Genomic DNA, 19,221 nt, shown 5'->3' on the forward strand with positions numbered 1-19,221 from the left:
CTTTGAATGAAGTATACAGATATACGTCTTGTGCTTTGATATCTCACAAGCACACACACACACACACACACAACATATATACACATAGACGCACTCACACTGGACAGACAACCAGTGATCAGTCAGTCAGGTCATTAATAACACATAATTTCATGTGACCTTGCTGTTATCGGTTTCTGTTTAAACAAACGCAGCTCTATGAAATTTAAGATGCCATGCAATTAGCCTGTATTGTTTGTCTAAGCCTTATATATACAGTTTATAAATCCATCTTATGGGGCATTGCAAGTTAGAATGTCTAAATAGACTATTATTCAAAATTAAAAGGTACGTTCTGACTCTAATTTACAAATGGAGCAGGACCGACTTTTCATACAATTCATTATAAACTGATTTCTGAAATAGAGAAGTAGAGAGTTTTTGGACGGTGATCTTGATTTGCCAGGAAATATTGCCTCCTTCGACAGAGGAAAAATATACACATATTCGGAAGAAATCAGAGACAAGACACACACTCTCAAACTCAAACTCAAACACACACACACACACACACACTTAGGATATACATACAATCGAGTCCACTGCCCTGATTGGTGCTGGCAGGAAATGACACGCCTGGGCATCTCACCGTGGTGCTGACAAGACCAGAATGATCAGGCCAGAAACAACACAAGCACGCAGACACAGACCTCCATAGACCTGTGTGTGTGTGTGTGTGTGTGTGTGTGTGTGTGTGTGTGTGTGTGTGTGTGTGTGTGTGTGTGTGCGTGAATGTGTGTGTTTGTGCTGCTGAGAGAGAGACAGTGTGTGTAGTCGTTGAGTGAGAAAGGAAGGGGAAGCTTTGAAATTGCTCACACTAAAACGTATTGTGTGGGAAACACAATTCCGTAAGCAGCACTAAGAATAGCAATGATAGGAGAACTAATAGAAGCATATTCCCAGTTGTGCGTAAACTACGTGATAATGGACGGCACTGCATCTTGATAACAGAAATAAGGCATGCTAATGTGGTAACGCAGCCATAGCAAGGAGTTCTATTCTATATGCAATACATCAAATCTAACTTGCACATTAGCAAGGCATTGCTCTCGTCAGTCACTCTGTCTTCAAAGGTTTGCTACAGTGGGAATCTGAACTTGTATCAGCAGGCCAAATAACTTGTGATGAAAGTGCAGCCTACTTGAAACGTCGCTGAATGAATAACATTTGTTGATTACCGCATCAGTGTGATTATTCATGTGATTTGAGTGGGTATCGGCGTTGTTAATCAGGTTTGATTTCCAGAGAACACTTCTATTCATAACATCTGCTCTGCCAAAATGACTGTAAATATTAGCCTAATCAACTCAGTGCAACTTCCATGTGCTAAACACAAAATCATATTTATTATTTCAATCTCTTGAGCACTTGTTAATCTTAGATGGAAGTGGGATAAATGCATTACTCCTCTCTGGAAGTGTTGATCTTGTTAAGAATCATGGTACCACGCTTCTCTGGAAATGTTGATCTTCCTAAGAATCATCGTACCATGCCTTCTCTCTGAAAGTGTTGATCTTGTTATGAATCATGGTCGCATGCTTCTTTGAAAGTGTTGATCTCGTTAAGAATCATGGTACCAAATGCTTCGTCCTAGCGAGTAGGCAAGTCAGATGAAAAGGCCTCATGAAAGGGAAAGAATAGAAAAGCGAAAAAGAATATTCTGGCCTTGAGAATCCTCTGACAGTGTAATGAAAGAAAGTTATTTCCGAGCCAAGTGTTTCAAAAATGGCCTTGTGCGAGTGCCTCGCTCGCTCCCTCACTCCTGACAGTGCAGAGCCTTTTTTTTTTGCCCCCGCCGAAACCCAAAGTGCTGACAGCTTGTTTTCTTTGTGGCGGTATTCAGTCAAGATTCTCTTTCGGCCGCTGCGCGCTCGGCGGTGCTGATCTGCGCACAAAACCTGACAATCTGACAGTGATGTGTGTCCTGGCCATCCCTCAGCCTTAGAGCCAGAGGACACGGGCTGCTCACTGGTCTCCTACTGCACAAGCGCCGGGCTAATGAGGCCCGAGCAGAAGGCCTGTGGAGAGCGAGGACGGAGGAAGGGGCGACAAAATGAACGCCTTCTCAGCCATTGCGTTCACGCGGTGCCCTTTGGCTCTCAGAGCTCCTCTCATACGGATATCGTGTGTCGTGTCTCACACACGAGCGTCGGAATCCCTTTACAGAAACATGTCCACCGATCCATCAGCACCATTTTATCGTCTTCACTCTATGTGGTCCATACCTGTGTGCCTACTGGCTTTGATTAGACTTCATGTGACCTGACTCTACAGGCACTTTGGTGCAGACATTTTACTACAGGAACTTTGCTACACGCATTGCAGAGAACCACATACTATATCTGTCTGCTTTGACAGACATCTACCATCGCTGTTGCCTGTGGAAAGCCTCCTGCATCTTAAAGGATCTGCCCAACCCTTCTTTGTACTCCTTTCCTTCAGGAAAGTGCTACAGGTCCATCACAGCACGCACCACCAGAATAGCAAACAGTTTCTACCCCAAGGCCATTTCCACACTGAACTCTGCAATGGAGGGCCCAAGGCCACCACCACACTGAACTGGACTCTACACTGATGCAATTTGACTCTTTGCCTACAATCTCCAAAAATCCTATTATTTGGAGATACTGTAGTATGAACGCAGTCTACCGGACCCGAGTTTGGACCAGAGTCCGCTAGAAAACAGTGGTCTGAACTCCGGTGCAGTTCAAATGCTGCTATCTGTTCCAAAACCAGGAAATAAACTGCCATTTTTGCGACACTGAAAATATATATATTGGTGAATAGCTGTTTATGACAAAGCGGATTTTTTTTTCAATCTCTGAATGTTGCATGCTCTACAGGGATTTTCAAGAATTAAAAAAAGAGGAATTAAATATTTGCTTACAGATAATAACCACAGTCAACGCGGGTACTGTCCCCACGATGCAGCAACTCCCAAAAGATTATAATCTAGATGCCCAAAAGGAAAAGGTGTGCTGTGTTCCAGTGGAACTAAGCATCCTGAAAAAGCTCTTTTTTTCTTAAATCTGTGTGTGTGTGTGTGTGTGTGTGTGTGTGTGTGTGAGAGAGAGAGTGTGTATATGCATGTGTGTGTGTGTGCGTGCACGCGTAAGGGGTATGGTGGGGGTACAGCATTGCCTAGTTCAGATGGATTAGGGACTAATGAGTACCAGTAACACAGACCACACACGCCGATGAACACTCACAAGGACGTACGAAGATGAAAGACATACTGTAAATACACAGAGATACTGCATAGCTCATTGCAACTCAGCAGACATGATTCTACATGAGGTCATTTCAGAATATGGACATTAAAATGTCAGAAAAGTTTTTTAAAAGTTTTAAAATCACTGCAGCAAATGGCAGGGACAGTCGAGTTTGAGTGAGAGAGACAGAAGAGTGTCCATCAGAAAAAATTCAAGTGGTACAGGAAAATGGGGCAAAATTTGAGACTGGAAACTCCTGGTGGGTGGCAACTGCAAGTTCCACAGTGTATTGTTGTGACGGCTTTGAGACCAGACATGGTGTTGTATGCAGAGTGTGAGCGGATTGTCTACTTTATTGAGCTAACTATCCCAGGAAATAACACAAAACCATGTCCAACCAGGTGGTATTCAGTGCAAACGTCTTAATCAAAGACCTAAATCACCAAAAGGCTTGAGAGGACCTCAGGCTTTAGCTTTGTGAAAGACTTTTGATAAATCGCCTGTCAAAAAAACGTAAAACAGAAAATGTCTCGACTAATGTTGTATATCTCTTTTCTTGATTAGCGGGTTTCCTGAATATGAATAAGCACCAGTCAAAGAATCCTTCGCTATATAAAATATGACATCACCTTTAATGTTTAGAAATCGTAATTGTTCATTTTAAGAGAAAAGACTTCGGCAGTGGCCCTGCTCTCTATACTGTATCTCCTGTCCTGAGTGCTGAAACGTGTCAGCTTCTGCAGTGCAGCCAAACCCACAGCGTGTTTCAACACCCTGTATGAAATAACGGCTCCGCGGTCCCTTTAAAGCTCTTGGGTCCAAACTGCTCTCACTTAAACAACATTTAATCCTGACAAATGTACCATCCAAGACACATTATCTAGCATATTGTTTATATACTGTGTGTGTGTGTGCGTGTGTATGTGTGTGTGTGTCCGCGTGTTTGCATGTCAGAGAGAGAAAGTGTGTATTTTGTAGAGCATTTCCCGTTAGTCACAGATCACTGAACGTGGATTAGCATGGGATATTATTGCATCCTTAGCCATGCAACTCCAAAGCATAAACAAAACATTTAATCGACAGAGACAGGGGCAAATCGTTGTGTTTATAGAACCTTACAGCTTGTATCGCAGGCTTCACGCACATAGAATGAATCACCATGTTAAGCTTTTTGTATTTTTGATTGGTGCTTGACATTCATGGATGAATCATGAGCCATCGATGAGTTCTGTTTATCCGCAAGATAAATACACCAAAGATAAGCAAAGCCAGGTCATATCTGGAGGGGCCATGACTTCTCTTCTCCTTTGTGTGCGGCTCCAACACTATTTATCATCATATTCTGTAACACATGAGCATACATTCAAATGGATAACCAGTGCTGATGATGGCAACATGTACTCTCTGCATTGTTCCCAACTCTAAGCATAACCATAATCCATCTTTACGATTTGCATGACAAGGGGTATGATGAGGTATGAAGAGGTCTGCGAAGAAAAGAAATCGGCAGTGAAAACAAAGAACTCGGAGGATGTGAAGACTGGCTGTGTTATTTTTACTCTTTGCCAGAATCCACAGTAGCCTACAAACCTCAGCAACATGCTTAACTCGATACTGACGGCCAGCTAATCTTTGTCGGTATGTTTCCACTTCCCCTCTTAATTTCTTCCTTGTGCCCTAAGAGCCTCGCAGCGGAAGGTGCAAAGGGATGCGTTCCTTCACCTATTTGAATTCCCAAGCGTGCCAAATACTTGAGGTGTATAATACAAACTCTTCTTAACATTTTTTTCTGTCGTATCAACTTTTCTCATTCCAGACACACACAAAAAAAGAGTTCGAGCTACGGTTTCATGATATTTCTCTAGTGTCACCCAGCCTTGACCCGATGGCACATACATTTACAATGACGTAGTGATTAAGCCGCACGGCTCCGCTAATCTGATAATAACGTAATAACAGCAGCACCCAGGAGGTCTAATTTTAAGAAAATGTTTATCCAGACTGGCCACTGTAAGGGGTAATGTAACTCCCTGAGTAATCTCCTGTAGCCTTTTCTTTGGGAGTGAGATTTTCAAGTGGTAATCATTAGCGTGCGGTGTGCGAGGCGTCAGCAGGTCAAGGGAGAACACAAGGAGCTTGAAAAGTCAGGGAGCAGAGCAGGGTAAGGCCAGACCCACAGATGAGGGCTTGAGATTTTATCCAGGCCAGTAAGGTCAGTAAAACAGCTGAGGTTCAAAAGTGCACAGCTCACTGGTTTTACTGCAGAGAAGAGCAAAGAAAATCCATTCCTAAACATACCTTTCCATTCTTTAATTAACTGTCATTAAGTAACTTTACAGATTGAAAATCAATTTATTAAAGTCTTTTTTAAAGTGGTTTTGACAGGAGTGCAACCTGAATTGTGTCAAACATCACATAAGTCAACATCATACCAGAAACATGGAATGAAAACATATAACAATGTAAATAGGCAAGCTCAGTAAAACAGAAAATAAAAGCAAAACGAAAGACACCTTAAAGAGAAACTATGCAGGTTTGGCTATTGCTTCGCTGTTTTCTTGTTTTACGCTGGCAGGTTTCTCTGCAGAGCTTCCCCTACTACAGCTATAGTGAGTATTTTAAGTTAAGTTAAGTTTTATTGTCTCTCTTACGAGAGAAATTCGTCTTGGGCAACAGGAGCATCGGCGGTACACAAAGGTACTCAATCGGTCAAACTGCTCAATCGGTCAGTCTGCCTTATCATGAGCATGATCGCGAGGTTGCGAGACTTTCTGTTTGTCAGTGCACCGGCCCACCAGCCCACAGTTGTAAGGGTGGTTTTCCCGCTCACAGACGGTAAGTGGAAGCGTAACAGCCACCATTCAACCCGAAAAAAGCCCTGCATAGTCATTCACTCCTATCTATATCGTAATGTGAGTCAGTAACATTTTGTCTGTTTATATATAATGTTTTTGCTAATGTGTGTGTGAGTGTGTGTGTGTGTGTGTGTGTAGGGTGTTGTGTTACCTGCAGGGTAAGTGGGTCATGCTGATGCAAACCATTTCAGAGTGATAAAAGAGGCTTCTGCTTCACATACAGGGTTCTGATCATCCCTTTGAAGTCTGATGACGACCCACTGGCTAGTATGAGGGTAATATCTACCATGGGTGCCTAATACACATTGCCAAATTCCAAACGTCTACCCCAGGTTTAAACTCTGACGCTGTTGTAGGTTGCCATCTAGTGGAGATTTCAGGAACCATAAAAGGAATAATTTGCAGATTATTCCTGCAGATTACGCAGATTACGCTGCATGCAGAGGTCACAAAGAGGACACTGAAAATTCTTTGAACTATTCATATCTATACATAATGAAAATTACCTTATTCCCAACCTCTCATTGGTTGTTCTCTATCCTCACTAGAGGAAACTGGCAAAAGAACTGCTCTCAAAAGCCACAAAAATCAGACAGGACTGTTCTCACCCTGGTCACTCACTGTTTGAACTCTTTCCCTCAGGGAGACGTTATATGTCTAAAAACAAGGACTAGCGGGTTTAGGAATAGTTTCTTTCCCCTTATGGGCCAATGCGGGCAAAGTGTGGGCAAACCCACAGTGGGCCTGCCCGCAGAAATCCCTAAGTGGGGACCCAAAGGGCAAAACAGCTGCGGGGCCCGCATGGGCTGCCCTTATGGGGCCAATGCGGGCAAAGTGTGGGCAAACCCGCAGAAATCCCTAAGTGGGGCCCTAAAGGGCAAAACAGCTGTGGGGCCCGCATGGGCTGCCCTTATGGGGCCAATGCGGGCAAAGTGTAGGCAAACCCACAGTGGGCCTGCCCGCAGAAATCCCTAAGTGGGGCCCCAAAGGGAAAAACAGCTGCAGCGCCCGATGGGCTGCCCTTATGAGCCAATGCGGGCAAAGTGTGGGCAAACCCGCAGAAATCCCTAAGTGGGGCCCCAAAGGGCAAAACAGCTGCGGGGCCCGCATGGGCTGCCCTTATGGGGCCAATGCGGGCAAAGTGTGGGCAAACCCGCAGAAATCCCTAAGTGGGGCCCTAAAGGGCAAAACAGCTGCGGGGCCCGCATGGGCTGCCCTTATGGGGCCAATGCGGGCAAAGTGTAGGCAAACCCACAGTGGGCCTGCCCGCAGAAATCCCTAAGTGGGGCCCCAAAGGGAAAAACAGCTGCAGCGCCCGATGGGCTGCCCTTATGAGCCAATGCGGGCAAAGTGTGGGCAAACCCGCAGAAATCCCTAAGTGGGGCCCCAAAGGGCAAAACAGCTGCGGGGCCCTTATGGGCTGCCCTTATGGGGCCAATGCGGGCAAAGTGTGGGCAAACCCGCAGAAATCCGTAAGTGGGGCCCTAAAGTGCAAAACAGCTGCGGGGCCCACATGGGCTGCCCTTATGGGGCCAATGCGGGCAAAGTGTGGGCAAACCCACAGTGGGCCTGCCCGCAGAAATCCCTAAGTGGGGCCCCAAAGGGCAAAACAGCTGCGGGGCCCGCATGGGCTGTCCTTATGGGGCCAATGCGGGAAAAGTGTGGGCAAACCCACAGTGGGCTTGCCTGCAGAAATCCCTAAGTGGGGCCCCAAAGGGGAAAACACCAATGGGCCCCACATGGGCTACCCCATTAGGGATTAGTGTGGGTTTGCCCTGCCCACACTTGCCTACAGTAAACCCACAATTGCCCATTGTGGGCCCACACGGGCATGTTTGCTGGGAAAACATTAGCCTACAGGCATAATAACAATATAAGAGATAGCTAGGCTACTATAACTTCACCTGTTTATCCTCTAAAACTCTCAAAGGTCAGAAAACTGAGGATATTTTCCAGGATCTACTTTCTTCTAAATGTGTTTTGACACTTATGCTATACAAATTGGGATCTGTTATCATAAAATTGAAAGAAAAGACAAAAATTGTTCTGCATTAATTAGGACTCCCCTCAAACAATGTCTAAAAAATGAAAAATATGATGATGAAAATTTGAAGAATCTTGTTATTTAATAGGGCTCGGGATCATGACGTGAAAACTTCGCGGGCACAGCCATATTGGCAGCCTCACTCCTTAGTTTACTATGGATTACTATGGATTTACTCCCGCCTGTTAATGACATAAGAATGAATAATAAAGACATGGACGAAATAACCTTTTTATTTTATATTTTTTGTATGCATAAAGATATTTCTTTCTGTGAACAGACATCTCAACCATTTGGTAGAGGCCTATATCTAGAAAACTGTGGGGTCTGAATTTGATAAAACAATTGATTTTTGTTATTAATGTCCTAATTAATTAAGAAATGCAAACAAAAAAAAATTCCATTGCTTTTTTCTTGGTGCGGACCTTAAAGGGTTAATGTGTTCTTGTTACATAGCTTTTGCCTTCTTGGTCGCATGTTGCTGTGTAGTGGGGTGTAACAGCGCAACCCATGATCACAAGAGGAAAAGAATAGCTAATACTATATTTCGGCGTCTTGTCTTCTGCATCTGAATGAATGGATATTACGTTCGGTGCGCTACCAATATCGCGGCAATATTCCTAGAATGCAAGGTGTGTGCCCGAGCCCTATTATTCAATACCCGTACAAGCAATTTCTGCAAAAAAAAAAAAAAAAAAAAAAAATCCAGCGAGAACTTGTTTTCTGACACAGTGCACCGTACTGCTACATGGCAAAGAAACTCCGGTCACCAAGTGGAGATTCGAGAAAATTCCAGTTTCACATAGGGGTAAACAGTGTTTCTGCCTTCGCCTTGTGAGGTGATATTCCCTCATTTGTTTGAAATCTTTGATTGGCTACCTCCTTGCTCGACGTGTTTGTGACACCCATTCCCCCTTTTTAAAAATGAAGGAGGGGAAAATATTACCCTGAGCTAGTCAGTCCATTTTTTCGATGACTAGAGGGACTTTTTTGGGACCAGTTTTCAGTCTTCTGCTCCAATACAGCATTTATTTTTCTGTGCTGATTAGTGGGCCCTATGCATTGGCCTGAATTTGAAAAAAATTGTGCTTAAAGGCATCTATTAAAGCAACATCAGTAGCTAATTCTACAGTCATAGCCATACTCATTCTCTTCAGAATGTGAGTCTGATACTGCCTTGCATTCAGACATGATTATGGGCCTTGTTTCAACCGATACAGGAGGAAAATGCCTCTGCACACAATTGGATAGACCTAACCAATCAGAAAAGCCTACCATGAATCCTGTAGGGATAACAGCCAAACATCATTCTTCTGAGACATGCCTTTAACCACTGTTTTCCGCTGGTTATATGCTGTCAATATCTATATGGTAGCGCAAACCTTTGTGTTTACCTGTATCCTTGTCTGTGTTTTCTGATTCTTAATAAATGACGCCTCTGAGCCATCTGCCTCATTCCTTGTCCTCACTACATTGGTGTCCGAAGTGGGATTGGAATAGTGGACTGGCTGTCAGCTCCCGACAGCTTATTTTGAAGCGTAAGGAAACTGACCGCTAGAGTGCTAATGGGCTAATAGCAGGGCTAATCACAAAGCAAACGAAGAAGAAGACCTGAGTGGACAGGACACAGAGGAAACAGCACCTCCCACTCACTACTGGTGCCGTACGAAGGCAGGACAGACAGCAACCATCCCGGTCACCGAGGAAGCCACAATGGGGCCTCATTTCATCTGAAGATAGGGGCGATTAAAGCAATATAAAATTGCATTTAAATGTTTTACCACGGGTGAAATCACAAATGACTTATAAGCCAAGTTGATGTGGCTCTTGAGACTAACATACCATAAACATTTTGCCATCCTCGGTGCCACGGTTCAGGTAGTTATTTAGGAAGAACTGCATTTTTGGGGTTTTGGGGGGTCCCCTGGGACCAAACTAAATGTTTCCGTAAAAGTCTACTGGGGCCCACACTACATGCCTGCCAAATTTCATGTGCCCCGGTGTTACGGTGTCCCAGGAATCGTTGACCAAAAATTCAGGAAGTAGATGAAGGAAAAAGAAAAAAAACCCCGCTATGACCGATATGCTACACTAGCGGCGGTCATAATAAGAGGCAGATACCTGTCAAACTGTCAAGTTAGCTCATTTCATACTGTAACTTTGTTTGTACTTCTGTGTTTCTATACAGCAGAAGAAAAGGTTTGAGCGCCAGTCTACAGCAAAAGCCAGTGAATTCAGAGTACCTACCTCTCCATACCATATAGTAGAATTGATTTTAATTTTTTTTTTTTTTTTAAATAGTATTTGTTAAATAGATGACCAAGGAAACCAAGAATGTATCAGTTCTGTTTATCAAATGAAAAAATCCATCTCTTTTTGACTCTTATCGCAGGAGATAGAACTCATTAAATAAAAAATATACAAAATATTTCAAAAATGAGTTTAGAAATGAATTCCTTAGGTGCTAACATTCAATGATATTTTACAACTTTTTGTTTTGTTTCGTTTTGTTTTTATTACTTCTATCTGATATCATGCCTTTGCAAGAAAAAATTATGAAAAACTTTAAGGTGCATTTATGGACACCAAATTGGTTTGCGATAATCCAGTATCCTCCATACCTGCTAAATTTAGGGCAACTGCAATTCCAATATGCAGATGCACAGGTTTGCAGACAGTGACAGGACCCTCTCCATCATGACAGCTTTTTAAATGATGCATTGGATGTGCGGAAATTGTCTTTCCATTCAGCGTCCTTCATAACCACTCTCTACCACCAATCCTTACTCTCAGTAGCATGAAAGATAAGTTGTAAATGAGCAGTGCAGAGGAGGCCAGCATGTTCAAGGCCGTAGTTTACTTGTATTAATTTATAAGTCAGGTATTTGGTGATTTATTTTATAACATTTCAATTTGAACCAGTCCCTTATATCTATATCTGAGAATCCAATTCACAATGGAGAACATTACTGGGATTTATACTTCCGGAACTAGAGTGAGCAGTCACTGTTGAGCTTTATGTGCATTTGACAACCCTCCTAGACTCTGCCTCCATGGTAGTCCTTTTGTAGGGCTTGTCCACAGTAGTCCTTTTGTAGGGCATGTCATGTCATCACTTTTCTGTTGGCAGACAGAGTGATTTTAAGGAGGAAAACACAAGAACAGAGACACAGTAGAAACCCTGTCATAGAATCAAAACAGTTGAATATGTTAAGTGACTATTGGGCTGACAACCCTCCTGATATCTACCTCTGCTGAAATCCTTCTGTGAGACACGTATGTCATGCCATCACTTTTCTGTTGACAGAGAGAATAATTTTAAGAAAAGAACCACAGGTACAGAAACAATCAGGGAATGAATACAGATGAGGATGTGCAGTAACCATTGGGCTGATGGGTCTGATGTCCCCCTCATAGACAGTCCTGTGTGAGACGTACGTCTTATCGTCGTTGCCTGTCTGTTGGCAGACAAAGCGATTTTCAGAAACTCAGAAAGAAAGAATCACAACAACAGAAATACATAGTAGAAACCCTGTCAGAGAATGAATAATCGTTCTGTATCTACCAGGGCCTTTGCTCCACACTCGTTTTGAAATAACAAGGTTGTCGTGCTCGGTGGAGAGGACAGTGACAGTGCCAGCATCTTGAAAAGACGCAGCCAAAAAGTGGACGTCTCTCAAAAAACATGGGGGTCTGAAGGCTGCCGTTCCAGCCCCCAACCATGGAGTTGAGAGGAATCCCGTTCCTGTTCACTCTAACAGTTCCACGCGCACAGTGTTTTGTTGGTGGAGCTCTTGGAAAGAGCGGGTGAGGTGTATTAGCTGTCGGTGAAGAGTGTGTGTGTCCCTTCCCCATAAGCTTGGCTTCTCTCAGCAAGCCAACAACTGAATTATGGCCAATACCTAGACTGCGGTTGTAGTTGAAAGCCCCTCCAGTATACAAAAGCCCCTCCAGTATACAAAAGCTGTTCATTCACAAGCTTCTAGACCTCTGAAGTTTGCCTACAAAAAAGCTACAGTAACATCTTAGGAGATCTGGTATCTTGAGATTTTTCCTATGGGACAGTAACATGGGGGTTTTGAATTATCGCACCAACTCTTGGGGGGACAACAAAATTGGAAATGCAGACATTTTCCTGAACACACTTTTGTCCTCTGCCTTGGAGTGGATACTGTGATCTCCGTTATGTGAGGCCGGCACACTTTGATTTTTGCTACCTCAGAGCTAACTTGTGATGCAACTTGCCGTTAAGTTAGTTAGCATACAGAGAGTTTAACAGGTGCAATAATTTAAAATCCCCATTATATTTTCCCATTGGAAAAATTGACAGATACTGAATCTCAAAGATGGCAGCTTTCTTGTAGGCGAACTTCAGAGGTCTATGCCTGAATTTAAGGAAAAAAACACAGAGTAGAAACTATCAAAGAATGAATACAGCTGAGAATGGCAGTAACCATTGGGCTGATGGGTTGTCAGCCCAATAGCCACTTCACATATTCAGCTGTTCATTCTCTGATGGGGTTCTACTAGTTTCTGTTGTTGTGGTTCTTTTCTGAAAATCACTTTGTCTGCCAACACAGACAAATAACGATAAGACATACAGGACTGTCTATGAGGGGGAAGTCAGACCCATCAGCCCAATGGTTACTGCCATTCTCAGCTGTATTCATTCTTAATGATTTTCTCTGCCAACAGAATAGTGATAGCATGTCATACGTGTCCCACAGAAGGACTTCAGCAGAGGTACCTACCGTATGACATGCTATCACTATTCTGTTGGCAGAGAAAATCATTTTAAGAAAAGAACCACAGCAACAGAAACTCATCGTGGAATCTCTGTCAGACAATGAATACTGTTGAATATATGAAGTGAAGACTATTGGGCTGTCAACCCTCCTGATATCTATACTGTACCTCTGCTGAAGTCCTTCTGTGGGAGATGTATCTAGGATCACTTTTCTGTTGGCAAACAATGATTTTAAGGAAAGACCCAACAGCAAAATCACAAAGTAGAAACCGTGTCAGAGAATTAATACATTTGACAATATCTACCTCTGCTGAAATCCTTCTGTGGGAAACATATGTCATACCATCACTTTTCTGTTGGCAGAGAGAATCATTTTAAGAAAAGAACCACAAGGACAGAAAATTGTAGTCAGAATGAATACAGTTGAGAATGTGCAGTAACCATTGGGCTGATAGGTCCGACGTCCTCCTCATAGACAGTCCTGTATGATGTGTATGTCTGATCGTTGCTTGTCTGTTGGCAGACAAAGTGATTATAAGAAAAAGACCACATGAACAGAAACAAATACTATAGTAGAAACCCTGTCAAGGAATTAATTTAAAATGTTAACGTTATGATGCTCTGGTGGCGTGCCAGGCAGCATTTAGAAACAGCTTGAATGCTGTTTTACGCAGTGTTGTCTTTCAGCTACTAGAGATATTTTCAACAAGGTCAGAAACTTAAAGCACATTACAGCACTTTTCCTCTGTTACACGCACACGCTATTTGTTTATCCAGCAAATAACTATGTCCACAGACAAGGTATGTTAGCCTGACTCCGCCTGTCTACGCACTTCCACTCAATTTCTTTTTGTATTGATCGATAATGATGTATGATGAACCACTGAAATGATTTTGGAAACATTATTTTAAGTTATAATTTGCTTGTTAGCAAACAGTTTGCATTGAAGTTAATGGTAAATGTTAGTTGCATACAAATGGGGTCCTCCCTATGTTCCCTGGTTTTCCCCAAAATTGTCCTATGTTCCCCAGTCGCAATACATACCGGGGAACATAGGACCCTTTCTTAATTTTTTTTTTTTTTTTTAAAAAGGGTCCTTTGCTCCCCGGTCCCATACAAAGTGGGGAATATAGGTACGCTCCCATCCAAATTAGCCCACAACATCGAGGTGTTGCAGGCAAGTCTTGGCCAGATCTTGGGCAGATAGATCTGCCATAACCAAACGTTTGGTGCTGAAGTGACATAAACTAGCGCATGACTTCAACGTCATCGTTCTCAGCTACTCCCTCTGTTCTCTGATTGGACCTGCACATTTTTGAGAAAACCTGCGAATATACCGCAGACCCAGATGACGTACTGAAGGGAATGAAAACTGAGCGGAAGTACGTAAGAAGGTGGAGCCAGGCTACAAGATTGACTGGTAACGTACATATTTTTAACATCAGCCAGTCATGAGTTGAACCTCAGTCAGTAGCATGATTCAGCTTTGTTTTATAGAGAACATAAACAAATTGTCGAAACTCTGTCAGAGAGTGCATATAGCCCAATATGTGTTGTGACCATTGGGTCCACAGCCCCACTGATATCTACCTCTGTCGTGGTCCATCTGTGGGGCATGTATGTTAGGCCTACATCCTTGTTTTTCTGTTGGCAGACAGAGTGATTTTAAGAAAAGAGCCACGCAAACAGAAACAAATAGAAACAATATTATCAGAGAAACTATACAGTTGACAGTGCACAATGACCTTTGGACTGACAACTCTCTTGATGTCCACCTCCATGCCGGCCAGGTTATGGGGCCCTGCGGCCAGTGCTGTATCTACCTCCTCTTCACTGGAAAAACACACGTAGCCCAGGGCTCGGGGGAAGCCCGTGGTGTACTCCATTTTCACCTGCAGGAGATCAACAAGCAGCGAGGAGATGTTACCTCACACCAGGGGTGCCTCTCATGTAAAGTTTATACATCCTCCCTCGCTCCTCGGGCCTCAATCCTCACTGATCTACATAAAGAATGATGGGGCGGCAACAACAATAGTCTATCCCTTCGTCTATCTTTCTTTATGTAGATCAGTGAGGATCGAGGCTTGAGGAGCGAGGGAGGACGTATAAACTTAACATGAGAGGCACCTCATATGTTACCTCTAACTTTGTGGACAAGACCCAGGCATGGGCAAATGGAGGATGGAGAACCCTGCTGGAGCGGTGGGTGTTAGCAGTTAGAATACTACCTCTAATCTCTCCCAGACTTGGGTGCTACATTAAGTGCTAAAAGGCTTTGTGAATTTGTCAAAAAATAATTAGAAGTCCTGAAGTTAAGATGCCCATTATTTCCCAGTTTGAAGCTAATTTCAGCCTTACGATTCTTTGTGAATTATGGGCATGTTAGCATGCAAACCAGACAGCACTTGGTTGGTTTCCTTTTGTAATACTATTATGTAACTTGTGTGATGCTGTTTTGAATACACTGCAAGTCACTGGCAGAGTGCCATAGCATAGGAAATGTAATACTACACTCGACAACTTGAATCCTACAGAATTCTACATAGAGCCAAATACCCTCATATGTGGGCCATTAACCCCCATCCCACCCCCGTCCCCAAGGGTGTGGTGCCTCTCTTACATCACAGAAGGTCACCACCCCCCACTTTTCAAAGTGAGACTCGATAACATCTTTGGTCACATAGGGGTTCATCTTCTCAAGGAAAAGACCATGAACCTGGAAGAGAGAGCACATTTGCAATTGCAGTACTTCTGTATGACTGTGGTATTGTTAATTTAATTGAATCGGGTTTTTTTATTATTATTTTTTTTTTACCCATTGGCCCATTTTGTTCAGCTCCTTCATGTGTTCCTTTGGAATGGTTAAGTACACCCTTGAATCCATAGTAACTCTAGGGCACAAAATATAAAGGTGCATGATTTGATATTTGTTATGATTTTATGATTTGTTATGTTATAATTCCTGGATTACCCCTTACTAGGCTAGGCTGCTTAGTTTATGTATACTGGTCATGCAGAGACTGATGTTAACAGCACACATTCTGCCCACACCAAAAGCATGTAAAAAAAATATAGAACTCCAAACTTCTTGTATGTCACACAGCAAATTCAAGTTTGTTCATATTTGAACTCAAAGCTGAATCAATCAGTCAAACGCCCCCTCTGCTCCTGAAGCATTGAGCCACACTCTCCTTGATGTGTATTTGTTAGAGGGTATAGGCTCGCTTAGCTTTTGTCATAAGCAACTTACACTGGAATCAATAAACATTATACAAAAGTTAGTTCTGGTCGAGATATTTGCTAATTTTTGATTGGACAAGAGTCATCACAGCGGCGACATCCCAGCACAACACCACTCAAGACTTTTTAATAATCACTCCACGAATCATACATTCTAACTGTTAAAACAACACCAACACCATTTCATTCACTCAAAATACCTGGAGAACATCCCTCCTGATGCTAAGGCCCTCTATCTATATTTTAACATTAAAACTAACAGTCTAAAAGTAAAATAGCCTAAATCATAATAATGAAGTAATAGCCTTAATGATTTACCAGAATAGCAACTATTCACATTCAGAATAGCAGCAGGTTCACAAACATGGCTCCACGGGAAACAAACTAGCTCACCGAGAGCCGTTCAATGAATGAATTGATACGTTTTAGTGACTGTACACAAATCAGCCTCCAGATGGTGGTGTTGAGCGAAGGGATGCCAGGTGAGGTTCCAATGCACACATAAACACACCCACACACACGGGCATGCACACACACACACACACACACACACACACACACACACACACACACACACGGACACCATACAAGCACACACAAGCGTACTGTAGCCTACTCTCACACACCATTAAGCGGATCCCATGCAGTTTCTTTAAGCAGGTCAAAACAATCGAGAAAAAACTGTTATCCTTCCCATATGCACACTTCAGTCCACACAACCGATATTCATGTGGTCCCTTACAAATCAGTAGCTGAACTTCGATCTGGCATCCAGGCTAACAAATCACAGTTTCATGACGAATTTCATAGCATGTTACAAAGATCACCTACAGAGAGGGTACCTATCCCATCTTGCAGCACAATCATCAATCAAATACAGTAAAGTCAAACATCTACGAACAACTACAACCTAGGTTTTGTACTTGTTCATCTTAAAAACCAGCCAGAAAACTGTGAACTTTTGAAAGTGTAATTACTTGCTAGTAATGATAGAAATACTCAGCCACAGACCACAGCCTCTCCAATGAGGACTTGTTTGTCTGACTGGTGTGATGTAATAATACACAGGTGTACTTACCTGACAGGTGGGAGACTCCTCTAGCTGTGGTGTGTCTATCTGAACCACACTTGCGATATGCGCTCATCTTATAGGGAGATGAGAGGGGGCGTTACCAATCTCTGCTTGATCAAACTAAGTTTTGACGTTTGCATATTTGTGATGCCTGGCCTGTTGGATTTAGAGTTTGTAGAGCCACATGTATGCTCTCAGACAGGTCTGACAGGCTGCCCAACATAGCAGACATCAGAGTAGTATGTTATTGAGATTAGCATTTAACCCTGAACTCTGAATGACCACTAAAAATCAACATCTTGGTTTGTGAAAGAAAGGATGATCCCACAATACAGTAAATTAGGTAAATGACTATGCAAATTATTATGACAGCACACTAACAAAGCGGCTGGCATATTTAGTCAGAGTTTTTTTGTGATTTTTTTGTGAATTTTTTGTGAATGATTTCTGGGACACTGCTTGGTGGACATGTACAGTAGTCCCACAAGGATGACACATTATTTTTCATTTTGATCTGTCACCCTTCCACCACACTGAAAGGAGAGCAGGCTAGACACAGTTTTCTATAAATAACTTGAGAACCATAGGGCCTAGGATGATCAACTTTTTTTCCAGTTTGTTGGTCTCAAGGGCCATGTCAAAATATCCAATATTCATTCATTTGCGGTATAATGCCACCTAGAAATGAAAAAGCAAATATGAGGTATATCTGCCTGACAGGTTCGACACTGCACAAAATTTGAAGTGTCATTATCACACAGTATGTGTTTGCACACTGCGGGTGGGATAGAGTAATGCAATTGTCCGGAGGGGGAATGTACTGTAGCTGGGAATGTCCGCTTCCTTGTTGTCCCTGTCAAGGCTGCCATGGTCGTAGTAGACACCTTAACAGCACAAGCAAAATGCAATAAGGGAATAGTGCTGGCACGCACACACTCACACACACATGCACGCACCCACACACATAAGCATGCCATCGCCTGCATTGTTGTAGCGTACCTGTTTACACAGACCTGATTGGATGCCACACCTAGTAAATGAGCATGTTGAAAGGTTGAAGAATAATTGTTTCCATTGCTTAAACGTAATTTTGCAGACTAGGCTGGTTTTATCAAAATAAACACAATTCAAGATAACATACACATAAACTGCAAAATATCTCATATATCCTACAAAATGAAGCTTTGCAACCAAAACTACTATATCAGTATCAAAATCAGACTTTTGCACCAAATGTCGCGCACTTCATTCATATTACCAGATTTTTGTCTAACCAAGCGAAAAGCACTCTCATTTTTAGTATGCTTTGCCATAATACTAAAGTTGGAATACTAAGTTGGAAGTGTATATTGTCATTTTGACTGGCAGTGTTTTTAAATGGCAAACTTATGACTTTTATGTCAGATTGTGGTCTTATGCAGAGACTTGTTCACCGCATTTTATAATTGTGCTGCATTTCATTTTAGTGTGGTTGTTTGTTCGTCACCATTGATTCATTCACTGTGGGTTCTGATTGGGTGATAGTGATAATTTGCCTAGAAGGGAAAAATATGGTGCCCATTATGAATGGGGGTGTGCTAGAACGATACTCATGAACTACCCAAAAAGTTGCATCGTGTATCATCCGCTTAATACAATATGGACATTTAATGAGTTTCTGAGTTGGCTTTGGACATTATCCTCACAACTTCCATGATCAGCAGAGGTTGATTATATTATGCTGTCAGTTGAAGACATGCTGACTTTAACCCAAGTCCTCCACCATCTACGTGTATCTAATGATCCTTCCATCACTAAAACACTTACAGACACAATATATATCTCTCAATCTGTCTAGGCCTTTTGAAATGACACCCTGATATTGCCTTAGCCTGATATTGATGCATTGGCCTATTTGAATTCATTTAGTCTTGCATATGTTCAAGAAGCAACTTATGCAGGCTACTGATGAGCCTGCAGTGCTGAGAGATTTTGAATCTTACACTTGCTTTTCAATGCACGCTTGGCTAGA

The 19,221-nt window shown here is 42.6% G+C and overlaps 1 protein-coding gene across 2 annotated transcripts; it reads right to left on the reverse strand.

Annotated features, from left to right (window-relative positions):
• Positions 1-10,484: 10,484 nt before the first annotated feature.
• LOC134076480 (uncharacterized) lies at positions 10,485-17,253 on the reverse strand. Of its 2 annotated transcripts, XM_062531560.1 has the most exons (11): positions 17,217-17,253; positions 15,714-15,789; positions 15,519-15,614; positions 14,644-14,790; positions 14,489-14,542; positions 13,339-13,410; positions 13,203-13,250; positions 13,065-13,109; positions 11,534-11,608; positions 11,400-11,447; positions 10,485-11,270 (listed from the first exon to the last, which is right to left on the reverse strand). In XM_062531560.1, the coding sequence occupies exons 2-11, from the start codon at positions 15,780-15,782 to the stop codon at positions 11,154-11,156; spliced, it is 771 nt and encodes a 256-aa protein (XP_062387544.1). In that variant the 5' UTR covers positions 15,783-15,789; positions 17,217-17,253; the 3' UTR covers positions 10,485-11,153. The 2 variants fall into 2 exon arrangements, with proteins under 2 accessions (XP_062387544.1, XP_062387545.1); XM_062531561.1 differs by lacking the exon at positions 11,534-11,608.
• Positions 17,254-19,221: the final 1,968 nt, after the last annotated feature.

This window comes from Sardina pilchardus, chromosome 3 (assembly GCF_963854185.1).
Source record: "Sardina pilchardus chromosome 3, fSarPil1.1, whole genome shotgun sequence".
Taxonomy (NCBI): Eukaryota; Metazoa; Chordata; class Actinopteri; order Clupeiformes; family Clupeidae; genus Sardina; species Sardina pilchardus.

Excerpts from the sequence above, each read along its gene's own strand:
- LOC134076480 (XM_062531560.1), bottom strand. The coding sequence starts at position 15,782 with ATGGATTCAAGGGTGTACTTAACCATTCCAAAGGAACACATGAAGGAG. Across the intron at positions 14,791-15,518 it reads GGGTGGTGACCTTCTGTGAT|GTGAAAATGGAGTACACCAC; the intron begins GTAAGAGAGGCA and ends GATCTCCTGCAG. Across the intron at positions 13,110-13,202 it reads ACAGAAGGATTTCAGCAGAG|AAAAGTGATCCTAGATACAT; the intron begins GTAGATATTGTC and ends GTTTGCCAACAG.